Source organism: Coloeus monedula, assembly GCF_965178545.1.
Source record: "Coloeus monedula genome assembly, chromosome: 16".
Taxonomy (NCBI): domain Eukaryota; kingdom Metazoa; phylum Chordata; class Aves; order Passeriformes; family Corvidae; genus Coloeus; species Coloeus monedula.
Window position 1 is genome coordinate 8,247,701 of NC_138796.1, and position 23,769 is coordinate 8,271,469.

The following is a 23,769-nucleotide window of genomic DNA, read 5'->3' on the forward strand; positions in this document are numbered from 1 at the left end:
AGGAGCTGGTTGCTAACTGGGAATAGCCTGTGATCATCGGGAATGTGGCACTTTGTGGTTCTGTTCCTTCACGGGGGGATTGGGAAGTTTGTAAATTCCTGAGGAATTTCTGGTTGGCAACACTGATGTTTCTTCACTGTGGAGAGGTGAGGACCAAGGTGAGGGGCTCAGTCTCAACATCCAAGGCCATTAGGAGCAATACTGGACTTGTATTTTTATTCTGGGAGCAGCCACCATCTGTCAGCTGCAGCAGAACCGCAGGTGGGGACACGTGTGTCACCCCACAGTCTGCAGGAATGAGGGATCCAGGCAGGGAACTGGAAAGCCTTCACAGGCCATTAAAGTCCATCCTGTGTGGGCTCATGGCCCCGTGTTTGGAAATGGTGTGGAAAGAGAGTCAGTGAAAAGCATCCAGGAAAGAGGCTCAGGTTGGGGGTTCAGCTGCAAAATTCCTGCCTTGTAAAAGAACGAAATGTGTAAAATCCAGTAGGTCCTTGTCAGCCACCCGCCAGCTTTCCCTGCCCGTGTGGCAGCTGATCCAGGCTGTGTCACTAAGGGCTGAGCAGAGGAGCTGAAACTTGAATTCCCAGCCCCATTGGTGGCAGCTCCATCCCTGGAGACTCCTGGCTCTCCCGGCAATCCGGGGTCCTGCCTTTTCAGTTCACGCCGGCAAAGCCGCCGCTGCCTTCCAACCTCGTGAGGAGCAATAGCCACCACCTGTCCCCTCCCCTGCCACAGGTCCTGGTCGCCATCGCCACAGCTCATTCCTGCTGCTGAGTTGCAGATCAATGCACTAATTAATGAGCAGCAGATCGATGCACTAATTAAGCAGCCAATCATCCCAAGAGGTCACTGCCGGTGGCGAAGCGCATTCCTTGCCTTGGCTCCAGGTCCTGGCTGTGCCAAGCTCCTCACAGGTGCCTGACCACGGACACCCCAACCCAGTGTGGTATCAGCCTCAATGAATTCCGGCATCTTTGTGGTTTTGTGGAGTCAGTCTTGCTGGGAAAGAAAAAACCCCGAGGATTTTAATACAGGGTACGGTAGAACTGTAGCAATATTTTCCTTAGAGGGAACACTGAAACTTTAGCAGCACAAACAGTACTTGTGTTAATATTTTAGCAAAATTATAATCAATTTAAATGTTTAAATTGATTGTACGTGAGATAATGTTCGTTGGGTACAGTGTATTTTTTCTAACTATAATATAACTGTTCCAGAGTTTCCGTGTAACCGTAAAGAGCTAAAGCTGTGTCTGCCTGCGGGACGTGTCCTGCCCCGTGTGCCCCCCATGCTGAATATTACACGCTCTGAATGTCCCCCCGAGGCCTGCATTGCCTTTCTTTGCCCCCACACGCACATCCCACCACGCTCTGTGCCGGGACTGACCTCTGGAGCAGCAGCAGGGACATGGGGACCACACTGGCACAACTCCTGGTGCTTCCCGAGGGTGGTGGCTGGTTCAGCTTCCCAAAGTCAGTGTTACCTTTTCCTTGCAGGAGGCACCCGCCTGCTCTGCTGGGCAGGCAGGAGGAGGAAGGGTTGGGTGCCTGAGGGGCTTCCTGCCAGCACAGGAGATGTCCTTGATTAAACTGGAGCTTGGAATAACATGTCCAGCCTCATCACTCAACAGGAACCTGGAGGGAGGTGAGCCCTCATCTCTGCACCCAAAGTGCCAGTCCCAGGTAGAGGAGGGGTGGCAGCCCTGCTGGGGTGGCACTGAGACAGGCAGCTGGGACAGGCAGGAGTCCCACAGCTGGAGCATTTTTCCAGGGAATTGCAATGGGTTTATGTCCGAGGTGGCCACGCTGAGGCCGTGTCACCAGGCCAGACGAGACAACCCCAAACTCCCTGGCCTTGGCAAGAGCCTTCACCCACCTCAGCCTGACTCAACCCCATTTTGGGGTTTGTTGGTGCAGCCCCCCAGCCCCGTGGAGCCCTCACTTTGCTGAATTTAACCCCACTTAGAGGGAGGGTGACACCCATGCCTGGAATCCTGCCCCAAATCCTTTGGGAGCCCCCTCAGCTGTTGGGTGTCACCGGTGCCCTGCGGTGGCTGTGGCAGCACCTTGGTGTGTCCGTCAGGCAGAGCAGGGTGTGCAGGTGGGGTTGTCACCAAACACCCCAAGGGGGCCATGGTTGGAGAACCAGAGCCATGGGTGCAGAAACCATGATGTGCTGGGGGTTTCAAGGTATTTGAACATCAATTTTCATCTTTCTCCTCTTTTTCTCCCAGCTGTGGTACAGAAGCACTTGCCCCCTTGTAAGGACCCAGGCCACATCCTAAAAGGATGCCAGGGCTGTCCCAAAGTTGTCCCAAAACCATGCCAGGATTGTCCTGAGTGTGCCAGGGCTCTGCAAACCCCTCCCTTTACATGACATCAGGAACTTGGGATCTCACTGGCTCTTGTGCCATCAGTTCATGCTACAATAAGTGACACCCACAGCACTTCTTTTCTCCTGCCCATCAGTCCCTTACAGGGGTGTTTGGTACCATCCATCCCAGTGCCAGCCCCCAAAGACGCAGGGGTGGCTTCTGGCTCTGCCTGCTGCCCTCTAACCATGGTCTGTTTGTTAGGAAATCCCATCATTATTCCATGGAATGGGTATTTCTCTCAGTAAAAGCTGCTGTGTATTTTACAGACTCCTCCCAGCCTATGCTGTCCCCAAGCAGGTGGCTCTGGTTCCCCTCTGGTCCCCCCTGGTCCCGTTCTCAGTTGCATTTTGAACCCTCTGTGTGTCACAAGCCCCTCTCCCCCCCAGTGAGGCTCAGAACTAGCCCTCACTGTCTCAACTTGAAACCCCAGTTCAGCTGCCTGGATTTCGTTGCAATACACATTAAAAACCTCAGCTCCTTTAAGAGTTTTAATCTCCAACAGCTCCCACCTGAGGGTTGGGAAGTTCAGTTTCTTTGCAGATACCTCTGTCTGAGCAGACGCTTCCAGGAGTTGCAGTTGTCACTAACCTCTGTGCAGTGTAGTATAAAGTGGACTGTGTATGGAAATAAGTTTAAAATGTTTACAATTTTGTATATATTATATATATAAAAATATCTTTTGAGAGAACAATCTGTGATTCTGTATTTTCAGTGTCTGTGTAACCAACTGCAACTTATTTTCAATAAAGAGCTAAAACTGAACAGAAAAAAAAAATTTGGTAATAACTTTATTTAATCAGGTGAGCACAAGGAACAAGGAGACTGCAACACCAGGCCCCAGAGATGCAGCACCTCGAGGGAACTCCCAGCAGCGCCTCCTGGGGAACACAGAGCTGCTGATGGAGAAATAACTGAAACCCAAGGGAAGACAGAAGATGCTCCTGCAGGGAAGACACATTTCACTCCCTGAACTTTACAAACCAAAGGGATGGGGAGAGTTGCTGACTGGAAGTGGTGGGGGCAGCTGGCAGCACCCAGCCCCCTCAGGTGTCCCTGCCTGGGGCCAGGATCAGCTCCAGGATCCCCAGCAAGGCAGGGACTGCCAGGGACTCATGCAGTGTGTGAACCACCATACAGCCAAATAACCCTCCCCAGCCCCTTCTGGGCCAAATCCAACATGGACAGGTGGTCAGAACAGTCTCAAATATTCAAGAAAAGAAACCCAAAGCACTTTGCAGCCTGAGAGCAAGCAAAAATAACGTGTAAGGCAAGGAAGAGTGGCTGTAGGCAGGAGTAGCTCTTGTGTAATACTCTGAGCTCGATTTCATAGAAATGACGCTGCTAGAAAAGCTGTGTTTCATCACTAAAAATTACATAAATTAATTTCAGCTTTATCCCTACACATTAGAAATAACTAAACCTGGAGATGGGAGAGATTCAGACACTGAACTACAGCCATGGGGGACTCCTGGCACTGCTGCTGGAGGAGTCACTTCAAAGGAAGAAGAGATCTCCCTCTTCCTCTAAGGTGGAATTTGGGGAGGCCAAGGAACACGAGCAAAGCTACATCAGCCTGGTGTCACCGAGGGAGGTGCAGGTGTCAGACCACTGTAAACAGATAAATGCACTTAAAGGCACTGCAGAAAACATGGTCAGTGATCAGCAGCATTTAATGTCCCAGGATGCTGTTGGGAGCTCCCACCAGTAATACATCCAAGTAATTAGAAACATGGCAGTCATTAAATAAAATTCCCATGTGCTTTACAGAGAGTAAAGCCTTAATGCTGTTACTGTACATGCAGGGCTACAAAATCAGTTTCTTGAAAGAACTTTACAGAAAAGGTCAGAGGCAACTTCAAATCTTGCACAGATCAGCCCAATTCTTCAAGCAGCAGAATTGACTCTGCAGAAAGAAAACTCTGCAGCCCAGTGTTTGCAGCTCTCCTGGTCACACACCCCCGTAAGCAGCGCTTTCCTGCACCTTTTACCCCTGACTAGTGTGATCTTCACTGAAACAGCACAAAAAAAATCAGAATGTTATAAGGGAAGCCACTTCCATTCATTTCAGTGATCCATAAACTTCCTCCACCCCAAAACCAGAAAGAAACCCCCAAACCAGAAGCATATTCCCCTATTGTGTCCCCTGTCATTCTGCAGATCAGAAAGGATTCCCAGCTATTGCATGTTCAGGAGGAAGGAGCCCTGCCTGCCCCCACTGCAGCTCAGCCTAACCCTACCCTGGATTTGGGAGCTCAGACAGTGGGTGGGGACGAGCTCTGGCACATTCCCATGATCCCTTTGCCCAGGAGGGCTTCCCAAGTCACCTGCTCCTCACTGCCTCAGCCGGCACCGGCCCCCAGCCACGCTACTGCCAAACCTCATTCCAAAGTGCACATCCACAGCCAGAGCCTGGGTCGTGGCCCTGGGGAGAGCTAACTGATGATCCTGCTGATTGCTTGGAGCGAGGGGAACTCCTCATCCTCGATATGCAAAGCTTTGTGGGTGACCACGTCCTGCTGGGTCAGCACCTGCCTGCACGTGGGGCAGATGTAGCAGTCGAGGTCGGCGGGGGAGTCTGTCTGCCAAACATTCTTTTTGTTCTTTTTGGGTTTGTTGGAGCTTTGTTTCTCCTTGATCCGGAAGTCGTTGTGAGCAGAGAGCAGTTCCTGCTGCTTGGCCGTGTCTGGCAGCAACACCAACAACTCCTTGAAAATCTTCTTGAAGTTTTCCCCCAGCAGTTCCCGGCAGCTTTTGTAATACTGAGCTGCAGAGATCAGCCCCTGCAGGGGACAGGGAAGGGCAATAATTAAGAGGAAAAAAATATTTATCTATTAAAAATCCCACTGGGATTCAGGCCTCCTAGAAAGGGAGGCTTTGGGAACCCACTCACCTGTCTGAACTGCCCAGAATGAGTTTTAAATTTATTGAACTTGGACTCATCGCTCTGAAGAAATTCTTTAATGGATTGTATGAGCTGGATGTTCCTCTGCTGGAAGTTCTCAGGTATCAAGTATGATCCATGACAGGATTTTGGCCTGTGTTGGAAAAGACCAGAAGTGACCCTGACATTGGTTTGTGTCACACAAATATGACATAAATCACAAGGCTGTTCTGGTTTACAGCTGCACGTCCTTCCTTCACCCAGCTACACATAAGCAGCACACAGCTGTCTTGTCAGGATAATAAAATATGGGATTTCTGTATCAGATTCCAGCTTTACACAAACAGAATGTTTAAAATCCAAGTTTAACATGGTCCTGATGAGCTGCTCTGTGAGCTGGATGCACTCAAAAGTCCTGAGCAAAGACCTCACCATGAATAAAACAACAGATAATGCAGGTTCTGTATTAAACTGACACAAAGTTTTCCCTCCCCTTTTCCTACAAACTCCTCTTTCTATCCCAGAAGGGACAAGAGAGCAGCTACAGGAAAGATCAAGAGCAGTGAAGGTCACCAAGGAGAACACAGCTCAGCACCTTGCTCTTGGGACTCCCACAGAATCGATGGGAAGTACAGGAATAGGTTGGAACTGCAGATTTCCAAATAAATCTAGAACAGACCAAGGTCTGAGCAGCCAAAACGTTGCACAGTTCCTCAGACTCATAACTACACAGGGTTGTTCTATGCAATTCTCCGGGATCCAACCCACAGCACCCTGGGACTTGCCAGTGGGACTCTTCACTGGGCTGGCCCCGCTTGGAGTAACCCCCTGTGCGCTGTTTGAAGCCCCTGTGACACGAGTGAGGTGTGAGGTGCCCCGTGCCCCCTGGCAGGCCCTTGACTCACTCTTTCAGAGCTGTAGTGACGGGTTCAGAGATGGTGGAGGATGGGATGACAGCGAAGCCCGGGGGGGGTTTGCTGACAGGCACCGACAGGCCCGGAGGCGGAGGAGGGTTCTTCAACAGCACCACGGAGTTAAAGCCTGAGGGAAGCACAGAAGGGGCAAGAATTAGAGACCCACAGACCCCTGGCTAAAACCCACACCAATGCCTGACACACTGCAGAAGCACCAAGAAGAATTTGCAGTGCAGACATCACTATATTGGAGAAAACCTAAAAAAAAAAAAAAAAAAATCTTCAAGAAGCACTTGAGAGTGGCTGATGTTCCTCTACAGAGAAAGTGCTTTAATTATTCATTTTCTTTTTCAATGGAAAATAATTTTGAAAGCCCACTCCAAGACACAATGAAAAACACTTCTGCATTATTAAAGGGAACACAAATCACTGGAGGAGGCAGCAGGCCTGGCCTGGCCTCTCCCAGCAGGAGCTGCACAAACAGCGGTGCTGGCATCTCCTGATGCGATCCCACTTCCATGAAAACCACTCCAAGTCACGTTTGTTGCTGTCTCTCTGCTTTCACAAGGTCATGGCTAAAAGAACAGCAGGAAACCTCTCCCAGCACAGGAGGAAGCGGCCAAGGAAGTGAAGTGACAAGTGCCAGCAGGGACAGGACACAGCCAGATTCCCTAGCCTGCAGCAGCTTCCAAGGCAGATCTTGGAGCACAACACATGGATGTGTCAGCCCTGGGGACAGGGAAAAACCAGCTCTTCATCCATGAGCAAATACCTCCAGCTGTGGGGCAGAGGTGGTTCCCAGCGGACATTCCAGGCCTCCTGTGACACCCAGGCTGCCTTTGCCTCCAGAGCCCAAGTGGCACCTGGTGGCAGAACCTCGCACAAGAGCCAGAATGAGTTTATGCAACACATCCATGTGTTCTCTGGGCTCTCTACAAGCCAAGCTGGCCGTGCCCAGCAGTGCTTCCTCATCCCTGAGGTGTCCAATGCCAGGTGGGACAGGCCTTGGAGCAACCTAGGCTAGTGCAAGGTGCCCCTGCCCACGGCAGGGGAATGAGATGATCTTTAAGATCCCTGCCACCTAAACCATTCCATGACTCTGTGATTCATTCCATGTTTACCTGGTGGCGGGGGCATCCTGGCTGATCCTGAGCTCCCAAGAGCTGGGAAGTCTTCCTGAGGTAAAGGGCATTTGTTAGTCACTGGGGGCTTTTTAAGGCCGGGGGGCTCTTTGGGTGTACCACAGCCAGCTGATGGTTTATCCGAGTGCCCGTTGACGACAGCTGTGGCTCTGTCAGGGCCGTGAGCAGCAGGGAACACCTTGGATGGCTGCTCTGCTTCCGAGGGCTTTTCTGCTGCTGGCCTGGGGAATGATGTCTCCTGGGACGGGCGTGGGGATGATGAGCTCTGCTTCTCAACCCCTGTCTTCTTCTTCTTGCCCACTTTCGTAAAAGTTTGTGAGGTAGAAGCTGCCAGCAAGGACGAGACGTCAAACATGGTTGGGGCGTTCCGGATCTCTTGGGTGGTCAGGCCACCACCGCCATCCTCGTCATCCGACTCACAGAGTTTATTGCTCTTCTTACTTCCTTTGGAGGTGTTCAAGGATGGTTTTTTGGCTGGCTGGTTGACACAGGGGCTGCTCATGGCTTTGACCACGTTTTTACTGGAACCATTGTTCCATGCAGATGTGATGTGAGTTACTGTCTTATTGGTGGGCTTCACTTTGGACACCAGAGCTGGGAAATCCTCCTCCTGGAAGGCTGCTTTCCTGGCTGTCGCCGTGTACATCAGAGACATCCCTGATGAGATGCTGGGAGCTGCAGAGGAGGACAAGCTTGGGAAATCTTCTTCTTTAAGCTTAACCAGTGCTGGCTGGGCAGAGCTGTGGGGAAGGGAGAGGGTTTGAGTTAATGAGGCAGCACAACCCCAAGGGACAGCACAAACCCACAACTCTCCACTCTTCCTCAAACTGTCACTTCGGGTGGCACAACAGGAGTTTTACTTGATGATCCTCTAGGGTCTCTTCCAGCTGAGGATATTCCATGATTCTAAAGACCAGCCAGGAGCTGGCTTGAGGCAGGAGGGGATAGGGCAGGGGAAGCCTTGGAGTGATCAAATGATCTGGAAAATTATTTTCCCCCAGAAATGCAGAACACATCAATCAGCTTCTAAATGTACTTTGTCCCTGCTGCAGCCCTGTGCAGACTCACCCTTGGAGAGGTCCTGCTGCAGAGCCGATTGCTGGAAAGTCGCCCTGGCTGAGCACTCCGTTAGCAGCTGCTTCTTTTGGAACAGGGACAGAAAAAGCAAAGACATGTTTTCAACCCAAATACATTCATTCCAGAGCAGGGGCTATCAATGACCATGACAGCAGCACTACCAAGGCCTATTTTCAGCAGCTGATGATGTCATTAACCAACATTCCAGAGGAACAATTTCAATCCATGCATCACTATTTCCTTCAATTAACTGTGCTCCCCATTATGTCATGGTATACAGGAAACTCATGATACTTTAAATGAGTAAAACATGGGTAAGGCAGAACTATCTGAGGGAACCTTCCAGACAGTGAGATGCCCTGCAGTGCAGGACCTGTCCAACACTCACCTGTGACATCGTTTGAAGACTTTGGCACACGTTTGGAGCCAAGCACATCGGGATCCCTCAAATCCTCCTTTCTCCCCCTGCTGCTGTTGCCTTCCTCTTTGTCCTCCACCCTCTTCTTCTCTTCCTGCCGTTTGGCTGCCACAGATGCCCTGACTGCTGCTGCAACATCCCTGTCTTCTTCTTCCCTGCAGGACAGGGAAGGCTCCCTTGGTCAAACAGCAAGGATCACGGAGCAGCTGCCTCGCTCCAGTCTCACCTCTGTGGTGCCAGCTCCGGTAACATCCCTGATCTCGTGCTGCCACCTGCTGAGAAGCCTAAACCAGCCCCACCACTCCAATCCACCCCAGCCAGGCAACATTCCCCCTTGGATTCCCAAGTTCCATGTGTGGGAATAACAATCCAGGCCAGAAGAAATGGGGGTGAACTGGGAGAGACAGCACCACGGATGCAGGGGGCACCTGTCTCTCCCATTCATTTCCAAAGACATGGAATCATTCTTGGAGGCCACAGGAACTCTTTGAGACATAGCTGGGCATGAACTCTCAACACATGCATGATCCACATGCGACACCAACAGAGGAGTGTTTTGGGATGGACTTTTTTCCCCAGTGGAATCACCAGTAATGAACCAGCTGCCCGTCCAGCAAGAAAAAGAAGAAAATAAGATGTGCAGGATATAAAAAGCACTCAGGTCTGGTGTGGATGAAGAGACATAGAAATGTAAAGTTTCATTTCAATACTTAACCCTCTTCCTTTTCCAAAGCACTCAGTCTGGCCACACAGAGATCTGTTAGTTCAATGAAACAGGTCCTTAGAACAGGAATTTCATGATTACCCAGACCAAAAACTCCATTAAACCTGCACAGACTTGTCACCTACTTCAGAAAATCCTGTTTAGAGAAGTTTGCATAAAAACAGCTGCTGGAATTCATTTAGGGTTCTGAGTTTATTTAACCCACAAGTTGAGGGCTACACTGTTTGCTTCCTGAGCTGAAACCTCACACAAAATAATTCCACAATGACCAAGCACATAGCCCGGACATGGGCTCGGACTGGAAGCTCTCAGATAAGGATTCACCATGGAGGTCTCCAAATTTTGTACCACTTCCTTCCTCCTAATCCACCAAAATACTGTGAATTGGCAAGGAAAAGCCAACACTAAATGGGAATAAAACTCACAACGTTGTGCCACTCACCTCTTGTACCTCCAGCTGCCTCTCCTGTTCTGCTGGTTTCCTCGGCTGCTCAACCTGCTTGCCCTCCCTTGCCTGTTGAACCTGTCAACCTCTTCATAGTCCTCTGCACCTACAACACCTAAACAGGAGGGAGGAATGATGACTCTCAGTTATTTCTCTACTGTGGGCATCACATTGTGCCTGAAAAATGCAAAAATATACTGGTACAAATAAACTATCTTCATTTCTTTCTGATGACCAAGTCAGCAGTTCTCGTAAAATTACATGTCCTCATTAAACTCAATCCTACACAAAAATCCTACAACAATTCTGGTAGGAAGGGATGTCTGGATATCACCTGCTCCAGCCCTTTACTCAAAGCAAGGCCAGCTCTGAAACTATATCAGAGGGCTTTGTCTGGGCAAGTTCTGGTTATCTTCAACCTCTACAACCTCTCAGGTTGAAGACGCCTTCTCAACCTCTACAAGCTCTTGGTGCTGTTCCAGGGCTTGTCTACCTTCTTTGGGAAGAATTTTTTCATGGCTATGAAATATTCACCAGATGTTCTTGAAAAGTCTTTGAGAATAAGAGCCATAGAATGGTTTGGGTGGGAGGGATCTTAAAGGACATCTTGTTCCTGAGCAGGGATACCTTCCACTAGACCAGGCTGCTCCAAGCCCTGTTCAACTTTGGGCACTTCCAGGGATGGAGCAGCCTCCCCACCCCCCAGGGAGTCCCTCCCTAACCCTGGGGTGCCCGTCGGTGCCCCCAGCCCAGCCCACCTTCGGTCCTGCGCGGGTGCCGGGGGGTGTAGGTGAACTGCAGGTCGATGTGGCGGTTCTGGCGCGCCTCGGCCCGGCTCTTGCTGTGGCAGGCGCTCTTGTGGGCCTTGTAGTCGATCTCGGTGCGGAAGGCGTGCGTGAACTGCTCCGAGCTGCAGCGGCCCTCCTCGCACAGGAAGTGCTTCTCGCGGAAGTGCTCCCGCAGGTATTCGTAATCACTGCGAGCAGAAAACACAGAGCTGACCCTTCCCACGGTACGACACAGCCACTCGTACAAGGGCAAGTGAGGACAAGCCCTGGTGGTTGGTTGGTCCTTATCCCCAGGGATGTTTTCCAGCTGACACAGTTTCTGTACGGCCAATGCATGATCCAGGTGTTACACTAAACCCACAGATGCTCAGCTCATCCAGCTGTGCACACAACAAGAAAGTTACTCCTATTCCCTTTGCACACGAACTTTGGAGCGTTAGAATCAAGGAATCACAGGATTAAGGTTGGAAAAGACCTTTAAGACCATCAACCAGCACCACCACCATGTTCACCACTAAGTACCACATCCACATGGTTTTAAACACTTTCAGGGATGGTGACTCCACCAGTTCCCCGAGTAACCTCTTCTAATGCCTGACAGCCCTTTCCATGAAGGAATTTTTCCCAATACCCAGTCTAAAACTCCCCTGGTGCAATTTAAGAACATTTCCTCTCATCCTGTCCACCATTAAAAGTAACACACTAGACAGCTGCTGTCAGGCTGCAAAATGTAACTTTTAATAAAGAAAATTTTAAAGCATGAACTAGACTATTTTAGCTATCTGCTGCCATTCCTCCACTCTGCCTTCAAACACTACTATCCCCTACATTCAAAGCAGACCCAAGCAATTTTCCTTCAAAATTTAAGCTAGAGAAAGGACTCATATCAATAATCTCCTTGCCTGTAGTACTCCTGAGCCCCCTCAGAGTCACAGAAGTGACAGAAGTAGTGATCCCTCCGCAGGTGTTTCAGTAACTCGTCGTTGTCCAGGTACCGCTCGTCGCAGAACTTGCAGAGGGGGTGGCCCCGGTGGGAGGTGTCATCGGGATCCCCGTGGATCCGGTGCCGGGCCAGGTCCTTCCGGGAATACCATTTCCTTTCGTAGGTGAAGATCTGGAAATACAGATATTGTATTCATAGATTTGTATTTCTAGATTTGTATTGTTTCTTATGGACACTGAACTAAACGGAACAAGCCACCTTGTGTCCAGCTTCTCCATTTGTAAGGGTGGAAGACTTGCTTCAAAAAGATGCACTTTGACCACCAACACCTAGAATTTTTGGTGGACAGGAAATAAAATTCAAGTGATGGATTCAAATTCAATCTAACTTGCATTTCTCTGAACACTGGAAATGGATTTAATTCACTTTTTTCCCTTTGGAATCTTTTTATACTGTAACAAGTTTAAACTATAATCTCTGGGGTAGAAAAACCCTAACTATGTATTTATCAACAAACGGTATTTTGAATTCTCGAATTTAAAAACCCCAAGTGAGCTGTTTTACTTTCCTCACACAGGAACCACCCCAAACAGCTGCACACAGAGGATCCACTTCAGTGAACAAATTGTGTATCATAAGCCAACTCTCTGTCCCCACTACCACTTGAGCTATTTTGGTAGCAAGGGTTCTGGAGATGCCTAAAGGATTGACCCAGCCTCAAGAACAGAATATCCTTTATTTCTGGCCTAGACAAAGACTGGGAAATTGCTCTGGGAAAAGGTTTGTTTGGCTCTGCCATGGACTGAAACTTCCACAAGTTTAAGAGCTTCTTCTCAGTGGCTACAAGTAACATGGAACTTCTTTCTTTGAAATAAAAATCTCTACAATATTCTGAAATTAAAAAGCAAGTTTTAATATTGTTTGTGAGAGACAATGACAAACAAGTTCCCTTGGTGCTAGGTTCGTACACTGAGCATGAAGCACCTCACCAGAGCTCAAAGGACACCACAAACCAAAGAAGGTCCTGCCCTCCCTCCCCACTTCCCTTCAATCAGCTCCAGAGATTCCAAGACCACAGGAAAGACTCAACTCAGTTCCCAGACTTATTAGGGTTCATTCAGGTCAACCTGCTCACTCCTGGATCCCATCCCTTTTGGCAGAGAACTCCACTTCACCTGGCACGAACCAACTGTGGCACCACCACCGTGGGGTTTAATTTAAAATCTGGAGAACCTCCAGGCCCTCTTCATTAATCAGTTTATGGAAGGAGAAAGGCTTAAAATAAAGCAATTGGCCTCACTGCAGGAAGAGGAAACCTAAATAAATCCTTGCTGTTCTGCCATCCCATCTTTCCCAGGAACTCCTGGAAGTCATGAAGGAAAACCCCCCTCCTTCCCACACATCCAAGCAGAGGCCCAGCTCACCTTTAAGTGTTTAACACAGAGTTTGCAGCAGAAGAGCTCATGCTGCTTCCTCATGTGCTGTTCCAGATCTGCAAAGGTGTTGAAGGGCTTTGCCTCCGGGCACAAGGAGCATTCATGCTGCAGCAGCTTCCTAAGGGATGAGAAGAGTCCCAAAAATGATCCAATTCCCTCTCAGCACCCCGATACCTTGAGCAAGACACAAATGTTCCATCCCTAGGAAAAGGCTCCAGCTTTATGGCTCCCCTGCAATCTGTAGTGTGGGTTGTGACCTGCTTATTCCAAGAATTCTGCTGTATGGCAGGAATGGGATGGAACCAAATTACACCAAGGTCCCAACTGCTGGGGAAGAGCTGAGCAGCCACAGAGTAGGAACTACACTGTCACTACAAAGCTGAGTAAACTGAAACAAACCCATCCACTACTGGAGATTCAGCTGATTCCTGCAACATTCACATCCAATTCCATTACACTTTCCAATGTCAGAAACTGAGGAATACAGTGGGGAGAGATAAAGAATTGTATGAGGAAAGGAGGGGAAAAAACCCACCCCAAAATCCCACCCCGCAATGGTTCCCAAGAAGAGCTGAGCACTGGTCTCACTGTAAGACTCCCAATCCCTCATTTCCATAAATACCAAGCCATGCAAAACTGTAAATGTACCAAAGTTACACTCAGCCCAAATGAGGGGGAATATAATGCCCAATTCTCCAAGGAAAAGGTTCCACTGCCTGCATGGCTTCATCTTTTCCACTCCTCTTTCCATTATCTCAAACCCTCCCAATTAAGACTGTTATGAAAAATATTTGTAGAACATGATGCTGATGCCACGTTTTTATTCTGCACTGGTTTTTTTACTTCACCTTTTTTCTCTCCCATTCAGAATTAAGATCTTTGTGTGAAGACAATGCTACTCTTCATGTAATACTTGGCACAACTGGGTTTGGTTAGTCCTTACTCAGCACAGCAGTAATTACAATTGTAACAGTAATTAAGTCTTTATCACTTGCCACAGCAGCCATGCAAGGAATAGAGAGGTTTTCAGCAGGTTTGCTGCTGCTAAAGATGCCAAAAATGCCTTTTATTGACAGAGCAAAGCTTGTGTGTTGTGTTGGTGAATCCAACACTGCAGCCTCGAGGAGCTGCTGAGTGTTCAATGCCACTGCCCTGCTCCAGCCTGTCACCTTGCCAAAAACACCTGCACGGCAGGTGACTCACATCCCCAGCTCCTCAAATCCCAAGAAACTACACCACCCTGCCCTCCCACAGCAGCACTTCCTGCCACGTCCCGTGCGTCACCACGTGCTCGGGGAGACATTCCAGGAAGGAGCCAGCGCTCACCTGTACAGTGCATAAACCTCTGCATCCATGAAATAAATGTCATATTTCTTCTCATGCTGCAGCTGGTGCAGGGCTATGGAGGAGAAGGACGGGAGCTTCCGCCCGAACACCACCTGTGGGACACAGCACCGGGATCAGCAGGAGCTGTGGGATTCCAGGCAAGTTCCCCGGCCCAAACTCTGGGAGCTCCACACGCCCACAGAGCTTTGTGCCAGCCCCAGCTGTCACACCCCCAGGCACTCTCCCCTGCTGTCAGCAAAGCCACAGGACATCTTATCAACCTGCCAGAGAAACGTGGATTGGCCCAGTCAGGCCTTTGGAGTTTGGACGAGATTAGGAAACGTTCCTGGTCTGTTTTGCTCCCACAGCTGTTCCCAGAGTAAATATCCTCAACGAACACAACCCCTTCCACAGCCAATGCCTGGCAGGAGCCCTGCCCTCGGCTCCTCCCCATCTCCTGGAGGATCACAAGGCAACCTGGAGTCTCTAAGTGACAAGTGACTCAATACCTAAGAGTCTGGCAGGGAAACCACTGTTTCTTCTTTCCTTAACTCCCAGGAAAGCGAGGAGCAAAACACGCAACACTTCCTAAATTGCTTGTGCCACATATCCTTCTCAGGGAATTTCCTTGTTCCCAGCTGCTCCCACTTGGCTCTGAGCACTGCAGCTGTTTAAGGTGTTACAGGAGCCACCTACCACTGCCTGCTCCAGCACATTCCCAGCCTGGGAATTACTGGGGTAGCAGCAACATTTAGGGCACAGCTGGAGTTACCAGCCCCAGCCCAGAAAGGCTGAGACATAAATACAGTAAAGAATTTCAGTTCTTACAGCAAAAGCTACATTGTAAATCCAGAAATAGATTCTCACAGAGGCTGTGGCTGCCCCTGGATCCCTGGAAGTGTCCAAGGCCAGGCTGGACGGGGCCTGGCGCAGCCTGAGACAGTGGAAGGTGTCCCTGCCCATGGCAGGGGGTGGCACCGGATGGGCTTTAAAGTCCTTCCATTGCAAACCATTCCAGGATTTTATGAGTCCATGATCCCTCCTAAGAGCAGATGCCTCCCGAAGCAGGGAGCAAAGGCTCCATTCTGTGCTGCCAGAGCGAGCCCTGCTGACTTCAAACCATAAACATTCACTCCAAACTCCATTTTCTTCACATTTTGTTTCCTACTCGCCCGGGCGGCGGCGGCGGCAACCCCGGGAGCGGGGCAGAGGGCGGATAACCCGAGCTGTCCGCCCCCGCCGGTTCCACTCAGCACATTCCCCCACCACCCCGTGCCCGAGCGCTGCCCCGCCCGGCCCGAGGCCCCCCCAGCTCCCGGGCCCGGCCTCACCTGCCGCAGCTCCTCCCGGCACACGGCGCAGTACCGGACGCCGCAGAGCGCCCGCATCCGCACGGAGCAGCGGTAGCAGATCGGGTGCTCGCAGCGGCCCAGGGCCACCACGTCCAGCTCCCCGCAGCACAGCACGCACGGCCCCTCCGCCGGGCCCGGCCCCGCGCCGGCCATGGCGGCCTCGGCCCCGCGCCGCCCCGCCCGCACCACTGAGCACGGGCTAGAGCGCCGCCCCACCATAGAGACGTGCGCTCACATAGCGCTCATTGGCCATAGAGCTCGGCCCAGAGCGCCGCCGCGCTGCCGGAATTAATTCCCCTCACGGCGACACCACCACCCCACTGACGTCACCGCGCGGTCCTCCAGAGGCCGGCCATCGAAAGCGATGCGCTGGGCGGAGCGTCTCTGGCTGGGCCGCTCTGGCTCGCTCTCGATGGTGTTTTGGAGGAGGAGGAGGAAGACCCCGGGGCTATTCGGGCGTCCCGGACACATTTGGGGTCTCGAGGTCCTTCCTCAACACCCCTGGTTGTGGGGACGTGGGGATCTCAGACTCTGCACCTCATTCTGTGGGGACATGAGGGACCCTAGGGCCATTCCTGCTACCCCTGGATGTGGGGACATGGGGGAACCTCAGCCCATTCCATTCCCCCCCCCCGTGGGATTTTCCCAGGACAAACACCCACCCTGGGATGCCAACAACCCTCCACGGATTCATCAGATCGACAGCTCTGCCTCTCGATTTAATTTTATAACCCAGGTACGTGTTTTCCCAGGTAAACTGGGTGTAATCGGGGAAATAAAAGTGTTAAAAACGTCCGTGAAACGCTGCAGACACTGGGATTTTGTATCCATCAGAGCAGGAACACGAACGAGCTCTGGCAGCTCGTTAGGAGCTCAGTCTAAGATAAATAAATCTTTATTTGCTGCAGGCGGTGAGTCACACGCTGGGCATCCACGTCCCGGCTGTCCGGAGCCAGCCCAGGTGAGCTGGAGGCAGTCCCGGGTGGAAAAGGGCACGGGAAGGGGTGTCCCGATCCTGCCCTCCCAGCTCATCCCCGCGCTTCGATTCTCTCTGTTCCTGAGGCGCAGAGATGGGAATTGCGGCTCCTTGGACAGGAGGGGGTGCTCCAGGAGCATGGAAAAGCGCTTTGACAGCAGCCATGTTCCTCTGGGAGTGGGAAAAAAATAATTAAAAAATAAAAAAAAAATAAAATAAAAAAAAAAATAAAAAAAAGCTTGTTTGGTGACAGCACGGAGGAATACACAGGAAGTTTTTCAAAGTTTGCGATCTTCCCACCCTTTTTTTCCTCACAGCTTCCCACTAAGTGACCAGCGCGGGATCACTGAATTATAAAATCTTGGAATGGTTTGGGTTGGGAGGGACCTCAAAGCCCATCCAGTGCCACCCCCTGCCATGGCAGGGACACCTTCCACTATCGCAGGGTGCTCCAAGCCCCGTCAACCTGACCTTGGACACTGCCAGGGATCCAGGGGCAGGCACAGCTTCTCTGGGAATTCCATCTCAGCCCCTCACCACCCTCACAGCTAGGAATTCCTTCCCCATATCCCATCCAACCCTGCCCTCTGGCAGTGGGAAGCCATTCTCCCTTGTCCTGTCACTCTAGTTCCTGATGAAATTCTTAGTGAATTCCTAGGATCTTCCTGGAAGATTGGATTAGCATCTCTGTGGTTCCAATCTTCTTTCTTTTTCCCTAATTCCTTGTGATTTGAGTCAAAAGTTGCTCTTCGTTTTCTTTGAGCCATAAACAATCATTTCAGGACAAAGCAGCTCATCGAATAGATCATTAAAACATCCCATGATGTTCACCAGCCTCAGTTAATGACATCTGTGCCATCAAATAAATTAAGTAATTGGTTTGTTAAGTATTTGGGAGCAGATAATGAAGGATTTTAACGATTTGGATCATTGGATGCAACAGGTAATATTTACTTTCTCCTAAAGAGCCCCATTTATCCCTCTTGAGCATGGAGTGGGATAACACACGTCTTGCTAATCAACCCTGAAGTGTGTTTGGGTGGGGCTGCGTGGAATAATTAGGAATGGCTGAGGGTGCTGGCTGTAATTAGTCCAGGAAATGTTCCCCGAATTAATGACACTGTTGAAAATGTTCTTGTGCCCAAACTGCATCACCCAATTTTGGAGAGCAATTAGCGTGAAATGAGCTGGAGGCTGCTGGCAGTGATGTGCTGCCCTGAGTGACACTTGGCTGGGGAATGACACCATGGCTCAGGATCATAAACACACCTGAGGAATTGGGATGGAAAGGGACATTACTCACGGCCAGGACAGTGGGACACAGACATTCAGCATGAGTTGGGACCTTTCAGAGTTCAGCTCCGGTTGGTGACATCACTTCCCACCAGTCCAGGAGCACCAAGGACCTGAGCCAAAGCCCTGATCCTGCAAAGTGTGTCCATAGCAGTGTGTTTTTCCCCCTGGGAGCATGTGATATTCCTGGTCCTGCTGTTTTCCAGGCAGGCAGCAGCAGTGGCAGCTCCTCAGCTGGGGCATTTTCTGCTTTTGGGGTGATATTTGTTATAATCAGTGTCTGAGGGGGAAACCTCTGAAGGTTTTGTGTCCCTTCATGGTGCAGCTGAACTTCCCCAGCACTGACAGCTTGTGCCAGGTCAGATCCCAGCCTCGATTTTCAGATCCATGGAATTCATTTGGAACAAAACCCACATAAGGATATCACAGAATGGCCTGGGCTGGAAGGAACCTGGAAGGTCATCTGTGTTCCTTCCAGCACAGGCTGGAGGCCAGATCCATCCCTGACCTCTACATCCACCGCGGGATGACCCAACCCAGCCCAGATCCCAACTTGTGGCCGATTGCCATTGGCAAAATTGGGTGTCCTTAGCTGCTGCCTCTTGTTCTTCCTCCAGAGCACACAGAGAGCGGATTGGAACAGCCCTTCCATGGCACGGCCTCAGGCTGCACCAGGGAAGGTTCAGGTTGGATATTGGGAAAATTCCTTCATGGAAAGGGCTGTCCAGCCCAGGGAAGTATTGGAGTCCCCATGCCTGGATGTGGCACCTGGGGACATGAGTCAGTGGTGGCCTTGGCAGTGCTGGGGGAATGGTTGGATTCAATGGTCTTTGAGCTCTGTTCCAACCTCAAGGATTCTGTGATTCCATGATTCTATATCCTGCTAATGCAGCTCTGCTGGTACCATGACTTTTCCAGCAGTGGGACACATCTTTCCACAGCTGTAAAATGCCAAAAAAAACCCCTGCTATCTGTTCCATTTTGACATCATCACACAAGATATTCCCACTCTCCTGGCATTCCCATCATCATCATCAAGCAGCACAAAGAATTGCTAAAAAGCCAACACTGAAACATTCAAACTTCACCAAAGGCTGTTTCCAGCTCCTCACCCTTCTGGAGAACCATCCTGCTGGTGCCTGTGAGTCATGTGTTGAGATTAATTTATTTTGTGGTGCAGAGAGGTTTTTATAACCCTGTTTCAAGGGATTGAATCATTCTTTGCTGATGATTTAAAGATGCTGGTTTATTTCTCTGGTGATTGCAAATGAAAGCCAGATCTTAGCACTGAGTGTGACCCCAAAATGTAAAGGAATAAAATTATATAGAATTTACTGGGTTCTAAATATCTTAGTTGCTGCTTAGTTCTATGTGTTGGCAGGTAGGAAATGTTTCATTCCCAGGAAAAAGGGTTAATATTGACACTTGGAATAGTTGATTTCCATGTTTACTTGCTAAATATCCCATAATAACTGCAGAAAAAGGCCCTTCTCCAGCCATTTAACCAGCAATAAATACACTTTGGAATAATTGATCAGTCTGGAGATGAGCACAACAAACCCATTCCACTCGCGAGAGCCACAGATCTGATATTTATAGTTCAGCACTGAGATCCTGTCCAAGTGTAGAACTAAAGGTTATGCCTTGGATTAATTTCCCATTCCCAGCTTGGTGCCGATGCGGCTCATTTGCAGCCAAGGCTCTCAGTGCATAACAGGGAAATTTGTCTTCATTTGATAAAGTTTCTGCTAAAAGTGATGTTTTTCTCAGTGTTTTGTTTTAAGGAAAATAAGTCTCGGACAGCCCCTGAGCAGTGGCTTCTCACAGGTACCTCATTGCATGGAATTCTGGAATGGTTTGGGGTGGAAGGGACCTGAAAACCTATCCAGTTCCAACCCCAACACCTTCCACCGTCCCAGGTTGCTCCAAGCCCTGTCCAACCTGGCCTTGAACACTTCCAGGGATCCAGGAGCAGCCACAGCTTCTCTGGGCAACCTGTGCCAGGGCTTCCCCACCCTCACAGCCAGGAATTCCTTCCCTATATCCCATCTAACCCTGCCCTCTGGCAGTAGGAAGCCATTCCCCTTGTCCTGGCTCTCCAGGTCCTTGTCCAAAGTTGCACCAGGGGAGGTTCAAGTTGGATATTAGGGAAAATTTTATAATGGAAAAGGTTGTCAAGCTCTGGCACAGGCTGTCCAGGGCAGGGGTTCAGTCACCATCCCTGAAGTGTTCAGAAAATGTGTGGATGTGGTACTTGGGGACATGAGTTAGTGGTGAACGTGGTGGGGTGGGTTGATGGTTGGACATGGGGATCTTAGAGGACTTTTCCAACTTTAACCTGTGCAGATTTGCTTGGAGACAGATTTTATTCTCATCTACACCCCTTCGAGCCCTCCAACCATCCCACACGTGTGTGCTGGAGAGCCTAACCTAGTTAGATTTCAGGAAAACAGGAGAGCTCTTGGGAGTTGTGTGGGCTTTGGTTAAGAGATCTCAGGGCTTTCAAACGAAGGATTCATCTCCCAGCTCTTTCTCCTTGCAGCAAACGCTGCAGAGCAGAGCCAAATTTACTCTGCACTTCACACATCTGGGTATTAACTCACTGGTGGGGTTGGGTATTACTTCCAGGAGAAAGACTGACTCATGGACTGGAGGGGGCTGAGGATCTGCTCCCATTACAGATACCAGCCTATGGCATCTTTTCTCCCTGCTCTTTTCCCTGCTTTTCAGAGTTTTTGTCTTTGCTGCTTTCCTGAGGCAGCGCTGTCATCCCACATCACGGGGGATTTTTCTTCATAGTTCCTTGGTGGTGTTATGTCACATACAAACCACTCTGTGATGCTGCTGCTGCAGCCCTTGAGGTGTTTAGAGACTTTTAATCTTCTGCCGACCACAAGAGAGGCAAAATACAGGGCGGGGTGGACGATGGTGTCTCATAGTCCATCCTCTCACCCAAGAGGCCCCACCAGAGTTGAGTTCTCCAGCTGATGAGTCACACCAGGAATGAAGGGTCATTCCTGCAGCTTGTAGGATGATGGACAACTTCATTAAGCTGGAGAGGTGAGGACCCCTCGGAGGGTTTGGTGGGTCTGGACCTCCGTTTGGTTTTGGTCTCCCATCAGTGATTCAGTGATTCCCATTCCGTATCTCGCTTTGAAGCAGAAATAATTCCACTGACTCACCTGGGGCTTAACTATTTTCTGTAAAAGGCTTTGAAATCCTAAAGGATCGATGCCTTGGGAGTGTGGGTGATTGTGATGTGAGCTCAGCCCAGAATCCAAGTGAAGAAACAAATTCCCTTGGCTTGGAGCAGCACTCCACGAAACTCTGCACAAGTATCACAAGTCTGTGGGGTTTTTTCCTTACCTTCGTGCTAATGGATCCATTGTTTCATGTAAAGGTTTCTCCTGCTCTTGTTCTATCCTGTGTGACATTTACAGTACTCTTTGTTCCATTAGCAAAGGAATTTGAGATAGTTTATTATCCTTTGGAGACTTCATTGCCTTCTGTTTAACTTCCACGTGACTGGACCCTGAAAAAAAAATCTCTTAAAATAGTGCATGAGGCTAAAAATAGTGAGGAATGAGTTGTTTCATTGAGTCAAATAATTAATTTAGTGCACTTTAGCAAGATCTGCCACATTAGGAAACACCCCTTGTTGTTTCCTCTTTCTCTTCAGAGCCACCAAAGCCTGCAGCAGCTTTCTCAGGGAGTCAAGGTGTGTTTTACCTCACAGCTTGAAACTGTAATTTGTTTGTAGCAACTACAGCTCCTTTATTTCAGAGGAACAGAGAAATAGCATTTAATCACGTTCTGAATCACTGGGGAAAGGAATTGCTCCATGATCTGAGTTTGTTACACAAGGACACGCTTGAGATGCAAGAAAATGGCAAAGGTTGTTATTCCTGGGGCTTTCTGGGGTGCTGCCACCGCAGCACTCGAGGGACCGAGGCTGTTTGGGTCCCCCTCGCTGAGTGCCTCATCCCAGCTCCACATAAACACTCTTCTGATTCCCCAGGAGCTCAGCAGTGGGATGGGTGTTGGAAAACATCAGGATTTTCTGAGCCACATGTGTGGGAATATCTTTTTCTTGCCATCAAGACTTTGCTCACTCCCAGCTTGAAGTAATGCAGGAGGCAGCTGGGATGTGAATCCAGGAAAGGAGGTGAAGGGGAAGCACTGGAATTTGGTGTCCGGGCACAAATGGAGCAGTGGGAAATCAGAGCAACGACCTGGGCAAGCAGGCAGGGTGTTCACTGTGTCACCTTTTTGGATGGCATCTGCTGTGCCAGCTCACTCAGCTGCTGAGCTTCCAACCTTGTCTGAAAGTCTCCTGCCCACAGCAGCATCGGCTTTGTTCTGGCTTGGGATGTGCCTGGCACTGCCTGGTATGGGATGGGCAGCAAAACTCATCCCTGCTCCAACCTCCAACTTCAGTTTTGTGCTTCCAGCTGATTTCACAGCAGTGAAGCCTCTTTTTGGCTGATATGTGTCCGTCTCTCCGAGGCCAACCTGCACAGGAAGGCAGAGCTGGGCAGTGCCCAGGTGAAGGACCTCAGAGCAGGAGGCTCTAAGTAACTTGGCCCAGACTTCCATTCCCTTGTGTGATCTTTGGCAATGTGCTGAACACTCTGTGCCTCAGTTTCCCAGCCTGAAGAACAGGATGATCCCAATTAGCAGAGTTGGATGAGTTTGCAGAGTGCAGGAGGGCAGGCTCTGTTCCTCTTCATCCCAAGTGATGTCACCTACATCCTCTCATACTCCCACAGGGACATGCTGGAGAGCCCAAATGGTCAAAAAATGTCATGTATAGAACAGGCATTAATGCCTAAGAGTGCAGAGGCCCCATCCCAGCGCTGGCCTCTCCAATTGCTTTGTTTTCCTGCTTGGCTGAGTCGCTAACCTTCCAATAAACACCAGAGTCATTATCATAAAAATGTAGAAAATGCTGTCATTAAACCCCACCGGTTTCGCTTTCAAGTGCCTCTTTCTGGGACATCAAATTCATTTAGCTCATTCTCCAAAGCCACAAATCCTGAGTGGCTGCAGTAATGTGTGTGGTGGGAGGTGAGAGCACAGCAGGAATTAAATCGGGTGGAGAGGGCTCTTCGGAGAGCTCAGCTGGGTTTATTGCAGGGGTGAAGATGTGACGCCTCCAGCTGCTCATCCCTCTCTCCCCTCAGCCATGGGGTCCCTTGGGATGTTTTCCAGAAACCCCAGTTCATGCTCTGGAGCTGTGGTGGTGATGGTGGGTCCAGTGCAGGAATTGGAGGCACCATTTGGAGACCCTGAGCATCCAGCAGGATGGGAGCTGCAGCAGAGCCTTCCTCTTACAAAAAGAGTGATTTGGTTCCAAAATAAAAGAAGAAGATCTTAAATCGTTTCAGCAGCAGAGCCATGTGGTAAAGCCCTATGGTTCGGCTCCCCAGAGAAGCTGTGGCTGCCCCTGGATCCCTGGGAGTGTTCAAGGCCAGGTTGGATGGGGCTTGGAGCAACCTGGGATAGTGGAAGGTGTCCCTGCCCATGGCAGGTGGTGGGGCTGGATGACCTTTAAGGTCACTTCCAACTCAAACCATTCCAGGATTCTGTGATTCAATGATGCTCCCATTCCCCTTCCCCTCAACAAATGTGGAATGACATCATTAAGGGTTCATCTGAGCACTGCAATAGCTGAGCA

General features: G+C 50.0%; 1 protein-coding gene across 2 annotated transcripts; it reads right to left on the reverse strand.

Annotated features, from left to right (window-relative positions):
- Nucleotides 1-3,148: 3,148 nt before the first annotated feature.
- On the reverse strand, nt 3,149-16,042 carry ZNF598 (zinc finger protein 598, E3 ubiquitin ligase; the record flags this gene model as incomplete). Of its 2 annotated transcripts, none has more annotated exons than XM_082292150.1 (12): nt 3,149-5,157; nt 5,268-5,412; nt 6,164-6,299; nt 7,294-8,054; nt 8,383-8,455; nt 8,780-8,964; nt 9,976-10,093; nt 10,737-10,954; nt 11,669-11,880; nt 13,134-13,263; nt 14,472-14,584; nt 15,803-16,042. In XM_082292150.1, 12 exons carry the CDS (start codon nt 16,040-16,042, stop codon nt 4,810-4,812), a joined length of 2,679 nt encoding a protein of 892 aa, XP_082148276.1. In that variant the 3' UTR covers nt 3,149-4,809. The 2 variants fall into 2 exon arrangements, with proteins under 2 accessions (XP_082148276.1, XP_082148277.1); XM_082292151.1 differs by having other exon boundaries at nt 8,383-8,452; nt 15,803-15,998.
- Nucleotides 16,043-23,769: the final 7,727 nt, after the last annotated feature.